The sequence below is a fragment of the Nothoprocta perdicaria genome, unplaced genomic scaffold (assembly GCF_003342845.1).
Source record: "Nothoprocta perdicaria isolate Ctin4 unplaced genomic scaffold, notPer1 scaffold_88, whole genome shotgun sequence".
NCBI classification, from domain to species: Eukaryota; Metazoa; Chordata; class Aves; order Tinamiformes; family Tinamidae; genus Nothoprocta; species Nothoprocta perdicaria.
In genome coordinates this window covers 153,406-175,149 of record NW_020456176.1, presented here as the reverse complement: position 1 = coordinate 175,149, position 21,744 = coordinate 153,406, and the positions used below count along the sequence as shown (strand labels likewise).

General features: G+C 34.2%; 1 protein-coding gene across 2 annotated transcripts in view; it reads left to right on the top strand.

Moving 5' to 3' along the window:
* SLIT2 (slit guidance ligand 2) overlaps positions 1-21,744 on the top strand; it is a 236,730-nt gene that overhangs the window by 212,756 nt on the left and 2,230 nt on the right. Inside the window, exons 30-37 of one of the 2 annotated variants that reach the window (XM_026052374.1) lie at positions 6,075-6,168; positions 7,956-8,093; positions 8,189-8,429; positions 8,671-8,801; positions 12,262-12,416; positions 16,267-16,555; positions 20,917-21,128; positions 21,493-21,581. In XM_026052374.1, the coding sequence (XP_025908159.1) occupies positions 6,075-6,168; positions 7,956-8,093; positions 8,189-8,429; positions 8,671-8,801; positions 12,262-12,416; positions 16,267-16,555; positions 20,917-21,128; positions 21,493-21,581 (1,349 nt within the window). The remainder of the gene's footprint in view (positions 1-6,074; positions 6,169-7,955; positions 8,094-8,188; positions 8,430-8,670; positions 8,802-12,261; positions 12,417-16,266; positions 16,556-20,916; positions 21,129-21,492; positions 21,582-21,744) is intronic. The other variant, XM_026052373.1, reaches the window with a different exon arrangement.

Below are 21,744 nucleotides of genomic sequence, written 5' to 3'. Positions count from 1 at the left end.
ATAAGTATATACATTTTGTTCTCGGTCTGGCTTTTAAAACTAAACAAACCAAGCAGATTACAGAGATTAATAAATTAAGATGAATGATCATGAATAAAATTTGGCTTTAAAGTTGTCAAAAGCATTATTATCTACCTGTTGTCACATATTTCCAGTAGTTTAAATAATAAATCTTTAGATTTTTTTAGAATAAATCTTTAGAATTTTTAAATTAAAAATAATGAAAAATGCCCATGAAAAAATATTTTTTTGCAAATGGGAATGGAACTGAAGATGCTGACATAAAGAGATTCAAGTCCTCATTTCAAGTTGAAACAGCTGTTACCTCTGTGTAATTGTGCTTGCTGGTAATTTAAATATCTGTTTTAAATATAGTTAAAGGTCAAAAAGGAATGAATCATAAACAGTTATAGTCATTGTAAATGTATGAAACGAGTGAATCATAACATGTTGAAATTACTGATTTTATCGAGAAAGTATACCTCAGAAAAAAATTATCAAAGACCCAGGGGACTTGAATTAAGTACAGAACCAAAATTAAGCATATGTGTATATGAAATATATTTGCATTACTTTTCCAGATGAGCATGAAAGTTATTAATGGTTGTTTGTAGGATAGCTTAATCTTAACATTGCAAACGTCTTTAGAATTCTGACAGTAGGGAAAAAAAAAAGAAAATTTTAAGTATTCTCAGTTTAGAGGAGCCCCAGATACAGACCTCTGTTTTATTTTTTTATGTTTCACAACTTTGTTACATGGCCTTCTTGCTACCTCATTAAAGGAGATGAGTTGGTAATGCTTTCAATTCATTTGGTAATCAAATTTAAGTACATGCCTAAAATTTAAGCTTGCAAGTAATCTAATGCAAATCCTATCATGTCAAAATTGATAAATATGTCTAATTATTTCATTATATGAGGATCATAACCCTCAGTCTTGTAAAAATCATGGATAAATGTTACAACTTGATTAGGGTAAAAAGATGCCTCTGCTGCTCTTGCTTTTCATGTCTCATACAAAATTTTTTGTTTCACATTATTAATGTACTGAAATGACCATTCTGTTCTATATTTCAGCATCAAAGTCATTATGTTGTATTTTCACAAACACCGAAGAGGGAATATGCATGATGTCCTTAGAAGGCTGAATCACTTAGTACTACAGATTGATTAGGGAATCTGAAGCATCATCCATCCTTTTGATTTCCCAAATTGTTAAAGCTTCATAGCTTACCTGCCTGAAGTTACAAAGAAATCTCTGCTGCTGCCAAATTCCAAATGTGAAACAACTAGCTATGTTAAACAGCTAAATAAATAAGCCCCCATCTTGCACTGAGATCCACATAGCTGAGCAGAGTTGAGCAATGGTGAAAGCCTTGAACAGTCCAATCCTGAACTTAATCCAGAATTTGTCTTTAAAATTAGTTCTGACTGACTTTTCACTTTCTTTGGTTATGATCTGCATCCTGTAACTGTGATTTTTCTTTTCTTTTTTTTAAAAAGCATTTTTATCTGTAGTGAAATATCCTTTTATTTTCTTTTCTGAACTTTTCTTCAGCATTTACAATATTTTACCTATGTTGTCTACTCTTCATCAACCATAAAACTTCATAGAAATGCATCACTTTCCTATGCATACTTTCTTACAGTCTGCAGGATATTTGAGTCAAAAGTAATTAAAGAGTCACAGTCACCAACTTAGGTGATAACAGCTGTTTGATAAAACATAAAGTTTACAGAAGTTGACTACAGTATATGGCAGCCAAGCTGTGAAGCTGAAAAAGACAGATATGTGCACATATAAAATCCAGCTATTTCAGAACTTACCAGCAAGTCTGCAATATATGTTTGATATCTTTCTTTTGGAACAAGGAATAAGCCTTCTAGTAAAGCCTGGTTATGATAATTAAAATGATCTTTTCTTGCTCTCAAATTTTGTCACTAATTTTTATCCTAATATCGTATTCAGCTTTCTGCTAATAACACTGATGGTTTTAAGGTTGTTTCTTTAGTAAGCCAACCTGTAATTTCTTGGTTGATGAATTACGAGTGTGCTCTTCTATTCTGAATTCCATGTCTGTCTGTGTTAAAGCTCTCCTCATCACTCAGTAATGTGATTGCTGATAGGCCCATGTGAAATGATCCATTCATTCGGGCTACACAGACCATGCAGAGTCCTACTGGTTTCAGTCATACCTCTTGCCAGAAATGAGGCTTCATAGATTAAGCAAGATATCTCATGATTTTTGATCTCATGAATTATTGCTATTCTACTTGAGCATTGGAAACATTTATACATTTTCATAGGATTTCTGACACTCTATCCACTGCTTATTTTTAAACAATCTAATCTGTTGCTTAGTTTTCTACATTCAGAAATCTTCCAGTCTTCAAAAATGTGATACTTAGCCAAGCTCTTATAGAAAGAAGCCTCAGCTGTTATGTTATCAAATGAAAAAAAGAATTTTTGCACCTGACATGGGTGTCAAGCCTCCTTGAACCGAGACATTTGTTTCACATTCTCTTTTCCTTTTTCTGAAGTATGATTTTAAAAACATTGCATTATATTTTCCAGATTAGGTAACTGTCTAATATTTCCTTCCAATAAAACCAGGAGCTGACTATCTGTTCCTTTCAGCAAAATGTTTTTTTTTCCTCTTCACCTTGGCTTAGTTAAGCTCTGAATTACAGTTATTCAGTGTGCCAAAGGCAATGTTGCTATACGAAGAAGCTATTCTTCACTGTCTAAGATTCCATGATAGCATAATTTTACTTACCTTTTCTATATTTTTTTCTGAGCAGTTATATTTTGCTTTTCTTATGTTTTGATAGTCCAACTATAATTTCAGCGCTGATTCAACATTCAACATTGATGATGTTTGCAAACCATTTGGCAGCAGTAGGCCTGCTAGTATAGCATTATCTTATGGCTAGAAGTAGACGTTTTTCAAAGCTGTAAGGCTGCTTCTGTCTCAGATTTCCAGTCTGACTCACAGCCTGTGTGCAGGATTCCCAGCTATAACTGGGAGCTGGATATTGAGGCTTTTCTAGTGGTCCTGAGCTTTTTTGAGTTGATGTTCAAAAGATATTAGGGCCATCAATACAGGACTACCAAAAGGCAGTGTACTAGGAGTATTTTCATGCCTTCATATCTATATACATTTTAAGAGCCAAGATGAGAAGGAAAATTACACAGGCTTAGGCAAAGTTCCATAAAGCTTTTAGGCACATTGGGAGTTTTTGAAAAAAATTCAGAGGTCACTATCAACAGTAATATAAGCCATGGCCCAATTCCTATCCCATAGCAAAATTATGGCCAGTTCCATAAAGGCAATAGCAATGGTGAAATTGTTTGGTTTCATTCGATCAGTGATAATTTGTCATGTTCTACGTATTTGGGGGATTTTCCATTGACTTGTTACTGTAAATTTAACTATAAAGAAAAAGGAAGCTTACAACTTTGCTAGTAATTTGGGCTCAGTAGATCTTTTCTTAGAAAGTCTCTGATACAATAATAACCTTGGGAATGTTTGGAGGAGTTTTTTCGACATGTTAGTACTATTCTGTACAGCCATATTTTTATTGCTTGTAATTGGGAGAGGTCAGATATTTTGCAGCTCAACAAGAAATATAATAAGATAATATGAAGGAAGATATAGATACATGCATGCACACATATTTCTACCCTGTATGAATGCATATAAACTAGATTAAAAAAAAAAGTAATTTTTACATGATCATGAAAATCTGAATTCCCGTATTCTGAATTCTTTTCCCACATATACATGTGTGGATAAACAGACACAGATCTTTATATATCAATGACATAATTTTGTCACTGGCCTATTAATGGCCTCCAGCCTTTACAACAAGTTTGCAAATTTGCTTGACGCTATATGAAGTTACTACCTCTTTTGCATGTGTGTTTGAGCAGAACTCGTTCAAAAGAGAAAGGGAGCTGGTTTAGGTTTGATATGTTCTGGGATGCGAAGAATCCCTGGCATTTCAGGATTCTTTGTGCACTGACCCAATGTTAACAGGGCACTTCTGGACTAATAAGTCTATGGGCAGTTTGACGCAGCTTTGAGAATAGAATTAAAATTCTTTGTTTCTGTAGTTATCTTTGATGTGATGCATTTGACCTTCATTCAGTTTCCTAAATATATTGACAATTCCTAAATATATAGACAATTTTCCTGGCAACTAACCTGTGCTCAAAGCATGCACCTTGTGTTAAATCAAAGATTTATTTGATTCTGTTGTTCTCAAAATGGTAATGTGCTACAATTTTTTTATTGTTATTTTCAGAATATTTTGGTCTGGATTTTCTGCTCAAAGGCTGCAAAGCACTTGTCTAGCTGGTTTTGGTTTCCCTCGTAATGCTTGAAGATGTAGAGGGCCTGTTTTTTTTCATCCTTATATATATATATTTTACGCAGCACAACTGCATACTGATTCATTTTTGCCTGATTTATTTTTCTTTTTGTTATTAATGTGGATTACTGCTTAGTTCTTAAGTTTTATTTGTCCATCATTTGAAACGAGTTCTCCATGTCCTTAAATATAAGTTCTAGAAGTAACCTTGCAAGTACTGAGTAGCTGGTGTTAGAATTATTCATGTCTATTCATGTTAGTGATATTCATCATATTCATGAGTGTTACACACTGGTACTTAAGCCCATTTGCTTTTTAACCTTTTAACCATCTACAGTTGTTTTCAGCTTATTAGTTTTACTTCTGTAATGGTAAAACCCATTTGAGGTAGAGGGCAGGTCCTGCGTGGTGCTAGTACAAACATGAGAATTGCAAACATTTGCAAACATGAGAATGAGCACTTCAGAACATTAAGATGCCTTATTACTTATAATAATGGCATAATAGCACAAGTAACTGAAGGAGGTGTTCACACCTGTACACGTGGACACACTGGTACGTACCCTCTCTGCAAATGCCTTAGAGGTGTTCCAGGAGTAACAAGTAAAACTGAAGCATCTCAATAGTCTTTCACTGGAAGCAAATCTCACCAGAGCCACATGGGCCTCTACTGCCACGCTCCACTCTCCTCTTCCTTTTGGAAGACACAAGCACAAGCACATTTGTAGTTCTCTCCTGTTTGCTTAGTTGACGATTGAGAAGGGACAACCCTACTCTTGCCGTGGTTCATGGTCTGCTAGACCTATGAGTCCCCAAGCTCAGCAGATACGGACTTCACAGCTTTGGATCACACATATGTTCTTCATACAAATGCTGCAATTAGTGTACCTGCTCTTACGAGCTAGTGAAACACTTTGAGAGGGCAATGTTCCCAGTATCTTCTAATTAGTGACTTAGGGAATCAAGAGATTAGATCATCTTTTTATACATCTGATAGAATTTACTTTTGATAAAATGCAGTGAAATCATATTTTAGCCAGTTTAAAATATTTTATTTATTACACAGTCCATGTTGTAAATGAGAGCCACTGATAAGCTCACAGGAAAAAGGAAGTGTAGGCATTTGACATGGATTTTTTTATTTTCGCAAAGCAGTTTGTAGTAATTATGGTAGATTAACAAATGTTAATCAGTGTCAGTGTGTCGTTTAAAAATTTGAAGTATAAAGCAAGTTTTCATTGTTGGATAATTGGAATTATAAAGATAAACCATGATGTTAACAACAGTTTTTTCAGATAATGGGAATAATTAGTTCTAATACAAATTAGAAGTTTCTGTGTAATGTGTTTAGGTATGAATAAATGAAAATTATATTGATAGCTTGCTTGTGTTACTGAAAAGAGGTTTAGGCACTAGTGTTTTACTATATAGCATAGCTATACATATTTTTTAAACCAAAATTGTTTTATTGAAAAGTTGTCATTTATGTCCATGGATACTGGGCTGACTAAACTGAAGAAATTTTTCTTTATAAAGGAGGTACCAACAAAAATTAAAATAGTAGTACCTGTTACTACAAAATATTTTTCTTTTTTTAGCATTAACAATTCAAGTCAAAATAATTTATTTTAAAATAAAACAAACTATTTTCAGGGCAATGTGGAATTGTCACTGAGGTAACAATGTTCATTGCATTTCAGGTGAGCTCTGTGAGGAGAAACTAGATTTCTGTGCTCAAGACCTGAATCTTTGCCAGCATGACTCAAAGTGTATCTTGACACCCAAAGGATACAAGTAAGTCTAAACTATTGTCACAGACCAACTGTGTCTAAATCTCTGTTTCTTTATCTTGACCCAATTTATTTGCTTTTATTTGAGTGGAAATCGGTTCTATTTTCAAAATACTAATTTCAGATATTATCAAATATCTTGGCAGAATAGGACTGTTTGTTTTCATGTAGATCTATGTTACTGCTTAAATGTTTCTTACTGAATTAAGAGATCCTTATCCATTCCAATTCCAGTCAGATTTAAAATAGGACCTAAGACAAGTAGATAATTTAGTCTATACAAAGTACTTTTAATAAATTGGACAGTAGGAAAGTAATTATATTTAGTTGAAGTTTATACTATTTTCTATTATACTGTTTTCTGAATAGCAATTGCAAAATAGATTATTAATACAGCACATTATAAGATATAGATTTAATTATATTCATCCTCACAACAGCTAATCTGTAATTACACAATATTTGCATTATAACTGACAATTTGTATTATAGCTGATAAACAATTTGCAAGTTCTTTTTTGTTTTTTTGTTTGTTTGTTTTTTAATATACTTCAGGATAGTAAATTTAGGTAACTTGCAGTTTGAAACTGTTGCCATAACCAGTGGTTGAGGTTCAGTTCATTCAAATGAATATACAGGTGATAGTTTTTAACTGGAACAGATTTCATATTGTTGACTTAAAAATGTTGTGCATTATGTTTATTTTCGTCATATCACCTCAGTAAAACTAATTTGTTTTCTTATACTTTACTGCTTCATTCATAAGTCTGCCACATTATTATTTTGATTGTAAATCATAAAATAAGCATGTTTCAAGCATGTTTCTCACTTGGTCATCTTTTTAATTATTTCTTTTTCCTTTTCTTACTCATATCTTTTAAAATTTTGCAGCAATTTAAAATCACTCTTGGTACTTTAGAAGACATTTTAGGTAGAAATCAAAACCAAGAAATACAAAGTCTATTGAAATTAATTACACCTGTCTTAGAAAAAATAAATAAAATTTCATGACTTCATGGTTTTACCATCTTTTCCATTCATTTTTCACAGGTTTTCTAAGTATTCAATCAGTCTAATAAATGAGAATGACTTGCAGAAATATCACTAGCATTAACAGAGATGTATGGAAGGAAACTAACCTTACATACTAGCTTGAGGATACACAATTCAGTTCTTTTTCTTTTACCAGGGAGGGCAGGGAGATAGAGGGTTTGTTTTGACAATTCAGTTCATTCACAGAATAGCTCATAACCATGAAGTTATTTATAGTGAATCCTGACAGTTGGAATTTAAGGCAAGTATTGTATGTTTAACCCCTATACTTTATAAATGGATGTGTCAGTCCATTCATAGTTGTTCAATAATTTACAAAGAAAATATCCTCCAGTGGATTATTTGTCTGGGTCTCAGCAGCAGAGCATATTGCTTATTTTTATTGTTCAGCATTACTCATAAATTCCAAGAAGAACTGTCAAAATGATTCATGAGGGCACTACAGATTTAAACCACAAATATTTGATATAATGACAGATAATGAGAAGGCATGTGTAAATGGCAAACTGTATTCATTACAACAGAGATTCCCCATATAACATAATAACATGATAAGGCTACATGCGATCTTTACACGCACAGTCCCATCCATGGTATCACTGTCCCTAACTTTAACTATATTAGAAAAAATTTTTTCTCCTTGTGTTTTAAACAATTCCAGAGTTACCTAACTCTGTCATAAGTGTGCTGCATGATAAAAGGTCACTGTGCTATTCTGCTTGCTTTCCTATTTCCTAGGTGTGATTGCACACCAGGATATGTAGGTGAGCACTGTGATATTGACTTTGATGACTGCCAGGACAACAAATGTAAAAACGGAGCCCAATGCACTGATGCAGTTAATGGATATACATGTGTTTGCCCAGAAGGATACAGGTGAGAAAGATCTAAAGATACTATGAACAAATACAGCTTTCTTACGTCAAAGTCACAAATTTCTTGGAAATACTAATTTTTCTGTTTATTTTTAGTGGCCTGTTTTGTGAATTTTCACCACCAATGGTTTTACCTCGCACCAGCCCTTGTGATAATTATGAATGTCAAAATGGAGCTCAGTGTATCATAAAGGAGAATGAACCAAGATGTCAGTGCTTATCAGGCTACCAGGGTGAGAAGTGTGAAAAGCTCGTCAGCATCAACTTTGTGAACAAGGAATCCTATCTACAAATCCCTTCAGCCAAGATACGCCCCCAAACCAACATCACTCTGCAGGTAAAAAAGCGTCATGCACTGTGAGCTACAAGAACAAGAAGTGTCTCCTCATAGTGTAGAATAGTAGCCAAAGTTATCAGTGATTTACTTAGAGCTTTACACTCTTCACATGAATTTTACAGTGAAATAAGAGATTATATCAGCAAATTCAGAAATTGATCTGATGGAGCATTTGATTTTAATATTTATTTTTAGTAACTGTTTGTTTTCTTTTTTCTTTGTTCTTTTTTTTTTTGACTAGATTGCCACAGATGAAGATAGTGGGATCCTGCTGTACAAAGGTGATAAAGATCATATAGCAGTAGAGCTGTACCGCGGAAGAGTGAGGGTCAGTTATGACACAGGATCTTATCCAGCCTCTGCTATATACAGGTGAACCCAGATGAAACATATTTCTAACAGAAACAAAATACATATTAATTCCTTGAAACAAAGTCACATTTTCTCTATAGATAGTTAAAGAGGAGATATGCACAAATGCAATATTGTGTTAGACATTTTGTAGTGTAAAACATACCGCCAAAATGCATGATTTTGCTTGGCAAATCACACTTATGAAAAGTTGTAGTAAAGATGTAATATTATTACTTGAATTAAAACTAACTTGGAGGTAGCAACAAAGAATTTGTACATTTGTGTTGTACTAGAATTCACACGTGGAAGTGTTACTTTTTGTGGGGGAGGGAGGTTATTGTCAATTGATATTCTGACTGCAGAGTGAAGTGCAGAACTTCACTGCATAAGAAGCAGAAAGGATATGGCAGTTTCTCTCTTCTTCTGCTAGGCAGTCATAAAAAGTGGGACTTTTCCCTTCCTTGGAGTCTGCAGAGAAACCTAAAAACTAGATTTTGAATAAAAGCACTACCCTTGGAAAATATATGCATTTTGCTTCCAAAGTCATCAAGAGAAAGAATCCATATCTGCTTTTAGAGCTTTTTTAAAAAAAAAAAAATTTGAAGGTTTTTTCAAAGCCAAATTTCTCTAGTTCTCTTAAAACCTATTACCTTAAAATATTACCTGAATTTGTAAGGAGATTTTGATGTCACTCTTCTCAAACAGATTTTGCAAAAGTGATCAAAAAGACAGCAGCCTCACTTTTTGTTCTTAATCTACTAGCTACAATTAGTTTACAGAACTGTTGCTACAAATTACTTTCAGAGGTAAAAAAGAATACTAAAAAAACCTTCTTGAATCTGTCTTTTTGCTGTATTTTCACCTTTAATGTTATAAAACTGCAACTAGTATATGCTTACTTGCTGAAGATTGTAGAAGTGATGCTGTTCTATACTATAACAGACACTGCTTAAAATAAACGATTTCTAGAAACAATTTTGCATGGACAGCGATATAAAATAGAAAGTGTAAATTTATGTAGCTGGGAACAATGCTAAACTTTCTTAGGTAATTATACCAAGGGAACTGTGGATTTAGAAGATTACTAAAAGCACTTCTCAGGAAAAGAAAAAAAAAAGTTCCTTTAAAATGCAATAAGAAGTTGTTTAGCAGAAACATAGCCTTTGCACTCAGCATCTTAAAATTCTTTCTGTTTTTGGATGCAATATGTATTTTATAACAGTTTGTTTACAGTTTCATGAAATGTTTTGATATGTAGAAATAGTGTATTTTAATTATATAATTTTGCATTTATTATAAATAAGATGTGATTTTACAGTAGGGTAAGGTATTCTACAAGACATAAAATTGAATCAAACATTCACTTTTCTTTTTTCACTTAGTATTCAAAATAACTTTTTTTTTTCTGTCTTGGACTATGCAATCATTTTTTTTTCTTGCAGCTTTTCGATAGGATTTATGCATTCAGTTCTTAATTCTGCACTGGGAAATGGGCTAGTCGTATAAGTAATATAAGCACATTCATAGGAAATATTGCACAGAAATGCTTTGTGTTTATGTTCCCTATAATTTAAAACACCCTTACATTCTTGCCTAGGAGGGCTTCTCTTTCTGCATTTGTTTTGCATTCTAAATTTTTACCAGTGAAGCAGTTTAAACTTGAAGCTTTAAATAATCATTTCTAACAGAGCCACATTCCCTTTACATGTTGTTACACGTTATTTTATGTGTTATTTTTAAATATCCCTGAAATGACCTCTTGCTATAAAAATGTGTGTCCTGTGTGTTGTGTTGCTCTCACGCTTATTATTGTGAGAAAGGCATTTCCTTGGAGCAAGAACATTATATTCAGGTTTCTTGTTTACTTAAGTCATATTAATTTTTATTTCTCAGAACAGCTTTGTTCCTAGAATCATCACAGTGTGCTAAATAAATTAATCCTAGCACTTGAAATAGTAGACAAAACTCTTAATACCTTGAATAGACCTTACTCTTTAGGGATGGTGATCTCTGACCTTTTCCTTTTCCCATGTGGGCTGTAGACATTCCCCTCCTGCCTGCCCCAAAAAGTGTTTATTCTGCCCATGTCTACATGGCTCTGTGTTTGTGCTTTCATGTACTGCTGAGTTGATAGAGTGCATGCAGACCTTTCCCTGGTAGCGAGCTCAGCCTGTCCCCAACTGCCCAGAATAAATAACTGGGAAGTTCCTTAACATGTCACTGCTGTAAATGACAGTGCAAGTGCCTCTGATCATTTCCAGGGAAAAAAAAAAAAAAAAAAAAAAGAACAGATAAGTTAATTAAACTTTGCTAAGCATTGCTAACAGGTCCTTAGGTAATTTGCTTTATTTTACTATGAGAATTAGGAAGCTAATCCGCCTAAGCTCTGCTGCTTTCATAATGAGAAGAGCCAACTGTCTGAGTGACTGTTTCCAGTCCATCTCAGGATAACATCATGCAGTGGTTAGCTTGAATAAATTTTTGCCAAGTTTAAGCTAGCTTAATTGATGGAGGTCTGAAGCAAATAGATCTTTTTATGGGAGTGGCTGTTGAGTCTGGTCCTAAAGGTCTCTGGACTACAGCTTGCTGTCATGTCTTCCACGCAGCTGGATCTTCAGCTCGTCATTCCCTAGTGGGGAACAGGCTAGAAGTAATGTAAACAACAAGGATATCTTTTGCCATTAAATTGAGTAACAATATCCTTCCTTCTGTGGTGTACTTAAACTGTGCTCAGCTGAAAAATTATCCTGTCTTAAATATCTACATTTGCCATGTAGATATCGGTGGCGAATATCGATATCAATGGTAGGCACAGGCAAACATTTCTGAAACTTATTGTGGAGGCTTGTCCCTGCATACTATAAGCCCCACATTTGCTGTTCTTTCACCTGTATCTTCATGTCCTGTTAGTAAGTAGATGGATATCATATACTAACTAACTGGAAAAAAATGCTTCTGTAGTAATACATATGTAATACATATATAAAAAATAAACATACATAGGAAACTAAACATCTGTGTAAACACGTGCTTGCTCATAATAAACATGTATACCTGGACACACAGAGTCAAATAAAATTTTAAATAAATTTGATTTTAAATGTTGTTGTTGCATAGGAACTCCAAACTCTTCTTTTTGTGTTTGTCATTCTGCCTACTAAGCACGTCTCTATTGATGTTTAGAATACAAGCAAAGCTAGTTCATGATTTGATGGCAACAGGAATAACTTTGAATGAGAAAGAGCTATGAATAATTAAAATACATATTATTAATAGAGTGTTACTGAAGGAATATTATACTATGTTAGCTCTATGTTAGCTCTTAAGCATGCATGAAAGCCTTTTCTTAAGACTTAGTTTTCAGGAAACTACACTCCTGGAGAAGTTCTATTTTGAAGTTGTATACCATTTAACAGAAAGAATATAAAAATTATTCTAAGCAGATCATAAACTGTGTAAATAATATTTATTTTTGCAGCGTGGAAACTATTAATGATGGTAATTTCCACATTGTGGAGCTGCTAGCCATGGATCAGATTCTGTCCTTGTCTATTGATGGAGGAAGCCCCAAGATAATTACCAACTTGTCTAAGCAGTCCACTCTGAATTTTGACTCTCCATTATATGTAGGAGGTAAGAGCATTTTAGTATTTATTACAGTCAGCATCATAAGTAATTTAGTTTGGTAATACACACTGAAAAACACATGCTAAGAGTCCCATTTATTGAGATAACACCTTAAGATAAAATTTCAGCAGTATCAGTATTTTCAATTTTAACAAATAGCAGTGAATAAATCGGAATAGATTGCAATATAATGCTTGAGATTTAGTTAAAAATGAAGCATGTGTAGCTCATCAAGTGTAGTAGTTACATTTTTATGAATAGAGACATGATTCTCACAGTAAAATTTTCTAATATTTTGTGGCTACTGTTATATAGTTTTTTATTATATTGAAGAAGTGGATTTAACAGGAGTTCTTCAATGTTTATTTACCTGGAGATTTAGTGAGGCTTGTGCCATGAATATAGAATGCTAGTACTGCATTTTGGAAAATAGAAATATGAATGTTTTGAAATATGAATAGAATGTTTTACATTTCTATTTCACTGTACATGCATGTGCAGGAAATTATAGGAAGGTATAAAGCCATGAAGTATAATTTCTCTTATTGCTTAAGGGTGGTAAGAATTGTGACATTTGGTAGGAAGCAAAACAGACTGGAGAGTTACATTACTTGCCTCACAGTATGTGTCAGGGAATCGGGTTTGTGAGTGGAGTAAAAGAATGCTTGTTTTCGAGAAGTATTACTCGTTTCACTAAAGTGGGTGGTAGATAATTTTGTGGAGGTAAATTTTAAGGAAAATTATTCTCTTGAATGAAGGATGAAAGCCCGTTCTTTTAATTAGCATTCTCTTTTGAACTTTTGATGGTACTGCATAACATATTATTTATCTTTTTCACATTCAAGCTGTAATCAGAAAATACTGTGAGTTGCCATTGAAAATTTTGGTCCACAACAGTGGATCAAACACTGTTAGAGAAGCGTAAGATAAGCCAAAGCACAGTAGACGTATATTCAGTTTCTCACCTTTTCTTCTGAATTTCTGTATTTATCTATTTATTGTCTTCAAAGTACTTGAGAAAATGATCTTTCACACTCATATATTTATATTACCCACTTTTGAAAGTCATTCATTTTTTTCTTTCCGAACTGTATCTAGAATTTTTAGAGAATTTGATCACACATTTCCGTCAGCTAAGAACTCAAATTCTCACTAGGATTTTATGCAGTATTTCTATCTTTGCCAAAGAGTTTGACACCTATATCATCATATAGCTTACACTTACACTTCTCACCTTCCTGTTAAAATGGCATTTCTGGTAAGCATCACCTCAGCTGGCAGTATGAATGAAATTCACATTTGACAGCAAGCCCTTGTATGTTTTTTTTTTCTCTCTCTCCTCTCCTCTTTCTTTTTTTTTTTTTTTTTTGACAAAGTTATTCTTGGGTCATAATTTCTGAGGTTGGTTAGGAAGGAATAATTTCACTTTATTTTTGCAAAAAGCAGTTCAATCAATTTATACTTTTTTGACATTTTTCCTAACTGTATGACTCTCTTATGAGGTCAGACTACATATACTAGATATTTTTCAGTCTTTCTAAAACAAAAGCATATTATAAATCGTATCGAAAGACCTTTATAGCTTTTTGTGAGAAGTCTAAAGGGACCGTCTGTTTCTTCTCAAAAGCCCTCTAAAGGGTCACAGACTTCACTGATATTTCATATCCTTCTCTTGGAATTTAGAGCATATTTTACTAGGGTCCAGCTGAGAATGGCACTTTGTTTTACGAATGTTTTTACTTCTAAAAACAGGTAGGATGTCTACTACTTTGCACTTGCACCTGTTTCATTGCAGAAGCTTCTAAGCTGACTTCTCCCTTGGCACTGTCATCGTACGACTGATATTTAATAGAGCTCTTTTATTGAGCAGTAGCTTGGTTACTTACTTTTAGTCAGATTCTGAGACCAAAAGGCTAAAGAAAGAGAGAGGAGGAAATACTACATGATCGTTTCCTGACAAACGGAAAATAAGAGTTGAAATATTTGTCTGCATGGCAAATGGCAATTCTTTCCAAGTGGATCCTGATTATCTAAAAATATTGGTGAAGAAAATCAACAGTATTTATACATCCTTAACTTCTTAACACTTCCTATAGGGGCTAGAAGAAGCGTAAACTGTATAAGCTGAAAGCTTGTATATATGCTTGTATATATGCTTGTATATATGCTTGTATATATGTATATATGCTTGCATTGTGTTGCATATATGCTTGCATTGCATATGCTTGCATATATGCTTGCATTGTGTTTCCAAATGGCTTACTGTACATCATACACAAAAATGTGTCTGAATCAGACATGATATACCTTATATCTGGTGTGAATCACATGTATATGCTTCCCAGAGCTCAAAACTTCCTGATACTTGTATAATGGAAGCTAACTTGATAACTCTGTCTTGTTGCTGGCTGTTGAGAAAATGGCAAATATTTTCGAGCATTTGGAAACTAATCATTGTTTGCATGCTGAATCTTCTAATTTAAACACTTCCAAGATGATTTTCCTTAGCTGGTAAGATCAGAAAAGATTATGTTCCTCATACGGATACAGTAGTGCTCATTTCTGTAATCAGTGAAGCCTAGCACAAATGAAATTACAATAACCTCTGAATGAAGAGCAAGTCTACTTCAGTAGGTTGGCTAGCACTTCTGCATCAACTGTTCATTGTGAATAACTGTATAAACTCATTACAAGCTCCACTTTACAAGATTAAGAAGCAACAAGGCAGAACACTACCTGTTCTCTGGTTATTACCTGATACTGAGTACCAAATTTGAAATCATTGTTTCCTAAGAATAAACCTGTGCCACTAACAAGATCTTGTTTTCTAGTGAACAGATCCTTCTTTACTGTTCAAGGCACTTTGACTCTAATCATTTATTAGTCTGAAGAGACATTTAGGCATTTCTATATTAATTATTTGAAATTAATATCTTAATGCAGACCAATACATTGGGAGTATGTTAAAATAAAACAGTGGGTGGAGGATTAAGAAAGTTTATTGGTGCAAGCAAATAATATTTCAGCAATGTTCCTTCTGAATTAGCCTTACATTGATCACAGGAGGAGAATAATTGCGTCACACATACCCTCCTGCTCCAGTTATACCTCTACTAATTATAGAGCACCAATCTGAAAATAATCAGCATCAGAAACATTTGTACTAATTAGAATTTATCTACAATATCATAACAATACAATACAATATCATAATTGTTTTGATATTGAATTATTATGGTTGACTGTGTTTAAAACTGTGAATATCTGACTATAAGTGGCTTTTTTCTGAATCTATTCTTTAGACATGAGCAACAAAAATATGATTGATAGTTGATAATGAAGCTCTTAAAAATGAACTTTTTGAAAAAATATAAAAAACTTCACATTTGAACTATTGGTGTCAGCCTCAAGTGTGCAGGCTTCCACTGGTCCTACTAAATTAATCCATTTTTGAGTCTATTTGCAGTTTATAAAAATAAATTTCAATACAATTTCTACTGTTTCAAGTTTCATGGAAAGTAATTACAATTCTGTAATAGCATTGCGTCAAAACCAGAATCACATATTCAAGCCCATTCATCATTACAAGCTTCCTATAGAGTTTCTTTTATCCAGCTCAGAAGCTGAAGCTACAGACTTCTCTTTTTGGTCTTGGTTTGCATACATGCTTTAAAACCATGAAGAGCTCTAAATACGAACCCATTGCTCATCAGTGTAGGCCAAGTGTCTATAAATAGGAGCAAATATCTTTAAGAATTTAGAATATTCTATTCTAAATGTAAAAGAAATAGGGGAAAATACTTTAGAAAAGTGTACCAAAGATAATACGGATTATTTGCTGTTATTGATTTTCTAGGCATGCCTGTGAAAAATAACATTGCAGCCTTGCGCCAGTCTCCAGGACAGAATGGCACCAGCTTCCATGGTTGCATCCGCAATCTGTATATCAACAGTGAGCTCCAGGACTTCAGAAACGTGCCTCTGCAAGTGGGGATTCTTCCAGGTTGCGAGCCGTGCCATAAGAAAGTGTGTGTGCATGGGACGTGCCAGGCGACCAGCCAGTCGGGCTTTTCCTGCGAGTGCGAAGGAGGATGGACTGGACCCCTCTGTGATCAGCAGACTAATGACCCTTGTCTTGGAAATAAGTATGTCCTTCTGCAAGACAGAACAGTAATGCATATAATTCTCCTGCTATGGGGTTGCTTTGGTTTGCTTGTTTTGTTTTTTTTTGTTTGGTTGGTTGGTTTTGATTTTTCTTTAGAAGTTCTTTTTTTTTCTATAAATAATGAAATTTACTGACGTTTCCTTAATGAGTAAAAATGTCTCCAATATAGAGAAGCAGATAAGCACACCTAGACGTTCTGTCTAAAACCTTAACAAGGGATATGACTGAAGTCTATGTGCCTGCACACAATTCTACAGTGACATGAATTACATCAACTCAAGTGAAACTGTTGATAAGACACTTGGTACAAAAATCACTTTTAGAATACCATGCAAATATTAAAAATCCATTAGTTTATTTATAACTTTATATATAGAAAAAAGGATTTTTACTAATGTTTGATGTATTTTAAAAACTTGATACAGTAGTTATATACAGCATTTTTATATTTCCCAGCTTAGGCTTGGGAAAAAAAAAGTTTCTACTTCTAACTCCTAGTTAAGTCCACATGTGCTGACTCTTTTGCTGAAGCTACATTTTTGTTCCTATATGATTTGACTAAAGCATTCTAACTTGCATACTTTATTTGCATTTATTGAGATGAGTGTATGTATGCATATATATAGAGACACACATATGTATGCATATATATATGAGTTTAGGTATCTTACAAATGTATCATAGAGACGGGTTCAATCTCTTGGCTCAGGATCTCCCAGCACAAGAAGACCAGAAACTTCACAAGTTCAAAGTTTTGGGGGCCTTATTGGCCATGTGTAGCAAGATGGCATTCTGTCTGCCTTTACCACTGTCTGTCTTTAATACATTGTGGCAAACATCTCATTTTCACAAATCGTACTACACTTCTAGGATAAAGCGAGCCTGCTTGGATTTTTTTGGCTGCTGCTGCCACATTTTAGTGCTCTGGGTTTTCAACTTCTGAGTTAAAATGGACTGAACTTGCTAGGAGATGATTTTCAACTTGCAGACACAGTGTTGTTTAAATGATCTTCTGGCATACGGTCTGTTGTACAGACTGACCTTTAAAACTCTGTTCCCCACTTAGTATGTTTTTGTTTATATAAACTACAGAATGTTTTAGGATTATTAAGTTTTTAACTCTTCCCAGAGCCACAGCAATGAAAATTTGAGACATACCATTGTAGCACTTCATTATTTATGAGGCCTTTTTCTTACCATCTTCTTGTGCAGTATCTTAGGAGACTAAAGGCAGGCAGGCACAACAGATTAAGCATACATATGTAGTGTCTACCACATCCTTTTAGTACTTTGGGAATCAAAATAAAATGTAATTGTCAACATCAAGTTCTACAGTAAGAGAACACGAAGGTTTTCCTTAAAATATCCTAAAAATTTAGATTCTAGGTAGGTTCTTTTAACTATACATTTTAATATCCATTCTGAGTGCTCTTTGCAATGAATTTCAATGAACTTGGCAAGTAACAGATACAGGGAGTTTGGAATTCTTTCAGCGAAGCATTAAATGAGCACAGTATTAGTATTTTGTTAGCTCTCAAACATACTGTTTTTTGTTTCAGCTGTATACTGTGCTGTAATTTTTTAGGGGAGAAAACTAAACCAGAATAGTATATTTGTAATGAAGGAGGACTTTGTTATCGTGTGTAATTTGACTCCATATTTTTTTGATTCAAACCTAAACCTTGTCTCTTGCATAGATGGATTTTGCCCTTGTGGTAAATATCATTCATCTTATCTGAGAAGAGGAGTTATCACTGCGGTCTTGAGTTTTGAAGATCAAATTAGTATCTTATATTTAAGAGATTCTGGATCCCTGCACAACATACAAAAGCTTGAGATTTAGTTTTATTTTACCTAGATTTAGATGCTTGAGTTAGGAATCTATTGATCTGGAGTTTATAGTCACTAAAGGAAAAAGACCTTTCAAAGAATACATTAGACCTCAAGCGGTCACTTTCTGGATATATATGCTTGTTTCTGTCTGTGACTGTGTGTGGAACTTCTGGTAACTATACATCTAACTTGAGTGCCTGACTAGCTACCTAAAATTAGATAAGATGAAACTGTGCCTGAGAGTTTGCACTTGGCTTGATGTGCCTTTCGGTACAGTCTGAAGCTGAAATTTAGTGCTTCAAAGAACAGGTGGAAGCAAAAGTATGAGAGTTGGCATTAGCTAGGATTTAATCATCTTCTAAGTCAAGCAGAACTTTACCAAAGATCCTGTCACAGATTGCTCTGATATTTATAACAGTCTGTATAGAATATGTCATGATGTCAGTGTCACCTGAATAACTTCATAAATCAGATGTCCTAAATGTGGTTGTTGTGTAAATAAGTGGTGAATATATCAAATGTAAGACATAGGGAAAACTAAATGAGAATGAGCTTCTTTTGATACAGCCCTTATCTTTTTTTATTGCTTAGTCTCATGGTCTTGGAATATCAGACTTCAACCACAGGAACAGTCTGGAATTTTATAGGGAATTTTATATTCAAAAGTATGGACTCCTGCATAACAGGCATGTTGGATGTGGTCAGATCTGTTAGTTAGGTATAATTTTGCAGTTTTGAATCCCAAACTGGATAGATGAGTGGAGGAAATGTTGTACCTTCCATTTGAATATCCTGTGGATGTGATGTGAATATCTTCCCGTGCTCTGTTTCCTTTGGTCCCAACAGTTAGATACTCAGGCTAAAGTGCTCACAGAGAATCAAGAATAAAGCTGCAGATACCTGTAATGCAGGTTTCATTTATGAGAGGCTGTAGCTGACATTTATAAACGGAGACAGTTTTTAATAGATAATGCAGGTTGTCATAGATAAAATACTTTGTGTATTCATTTCATTTTTTTCAAATTTCCCATTGGACTGAAGGAGTAGAGTGAAAGCAGAGGAAAAGATTTCCAGTAATACATAATATTACATATAAAACATTTCAGTTTTTCTTAATACAACTCTTATTTATGAAATGACATTTTATGTAAGTTTTTGCAGTCTTCAAAATTGAAACAAAGAATTGTATTTTAGATCAAATAGATTTTTTTTAAATCTGAAGCTATTTTATTTTATTTTATTTTATTTTATTTTATTTTATTTTATTTTATTTTATTTTATTTTATTTGCATGGCAGACACAACCTACTAATTAAGTTTAGGGCTTGGAAATCTTACGGTACAAAGAGAAGGAACATTAGGGAGGTTGTGAGTGTGAAATTGCATTCTTCCCTACAGAGGAATCATCACTTGTGGTCTCCCTAGGAAACTGCATATAGATAGGAAACTTGTGTATCAACAGAACAGTACACGGAAATAACATTAATTCTGGGAAAAGTTATTGACCCCATGTCACCAAAACAAAGGGAAATGATTTTATTCTAGGCAGTTTGTGATGCTCTCAGAAGATGAATTGCTGTAATTATCAGCTTACATCTAAGACAAGGTAATTAAATATTCTCCTTTTGGGAAAAAACACATCTCTCAGAGAACTAAGCTTGGCTGTGTGTTCCCACACTGCACATGAGAACTTAGCAGGTGCAGCTTAACTCTCACAGCCTTTTTGGCCCAACAAGATTTGAGCATGCCACAAACACCTAGTAGAGCCTAACAAAGAGAGCAGCTAATTTAGTCATACTCGTTGGGTGAGACTTGACAATGTGCAGCCTCGTCTTGTGCACATTTCTCCACTGAATACTGCTGGCTCCTGGTGAAGCAAAGACCAGGCTCATCCGCTGGGTGACCATGCTAGTGGCAGTGCCTGTGGCTGGCCAGGGGGTGAAGAATGTGCTTCCAAGCATGTGTTCAGCTTGGAAACTGCCATTGCTTGGGGCAGAAAACTTTCAGCTAGGAGGAGTCTGACCTGTCTTTTGTGCTGGGAGCCCCAAACTTCATGAGTGTCAATATTTTTTTGTAAATAAGATAAGGGCCAGAATTTTAGGTATCCTTTTTTTTTTTTTATATATATATATATATATTTGATTGTAATAATTTATTCATTTGGGTTTGATCTTGCTGTATTCCTCTCACAACAAAAAGCATGCAGAAAATTCTAGTAGAGAGGAATTGTTCATTTTAATAACTGTGACCTGTAAAAATCTTCCATAACACATCTACAGTGGCTGTTTTCTGCTGAAACAGAGCTATGTTCTGCAGCTTCTTTTGTGTAAGCATCAGTTCCAATTATGAAAAGTTTATAAACCACTTCACTGCATCTCGTAGAAAAAGTCCATGAGTAACAAGAGAAATTTCTTCTGAGCACAGTCCAAAATATTTGTAGTTAATGTTTCTTAGCCTGAACTTTGATGAATAATTTATTTTTATTCTCTTGGGCTTGTTTCCCCTGTAGATGTGTGCATGGTACCTGCTTGCCGATCAATGCATTTTCATACAGTTGTAAATGCCTGCAGGGACATGGGGGAGTCCTCTGTGATGAAGAGGAAATGCTGTTTAACCCCTGCCAATCCATCAGGTGTAAACATGGCAAATGCAGGCTTTCAGGACTTGGGAAACCATATTGCGAATGCAGCAGTGGATACACAGGGGAGAGCTGTGATAAAGGTAAAAATAAATAAATACATAAATCTTAAAAAGTCATGTTATTGTTTTGTTCTTAAAAAAAGAAAAGTTTTTTTTATTAAAACATGAACAACCAAAAACATTACCAACTTTTTTTCCCCACACTACACACATTTTTTTTTTTTTTGACCATAAGAATTTCTCTCAGTGGGAGAAATATCAGTCTTTTTTCATGAATTTCAACATTTTACATTTTGAAGACTTTTTCATCAAATGTTTTGCTGTGAAAACATTTCTCTCTTTTTTCCCTTTATTCAGAAGCACATTTTTACTATACTTAACTATTACCTTTTACCTGCTGTATCTTTCCGTATGTATTGTTTCTCTGCCTTCTGCCACTGAGAAGCCAAATCCAATGATTCTGCTCCTAGTTTTATCACAAACTCTACTTTTGACCTCTCAGCTTCAACTGATTTATCACAGCGAATTATGCAGGTGAGATGGATGAAAACAGGATGACTTTTCCCCCTACCTTTTTCTTTTTCCTTTGTCTATCAAAGCGCTCCCTCTCCCTCTGTCTCCCTTACCCCAGATGGCATTTATTTTGTATTGCACATAGATGTGAATAGAACAGAAGAGTATGGTTGTAGAACTTTTA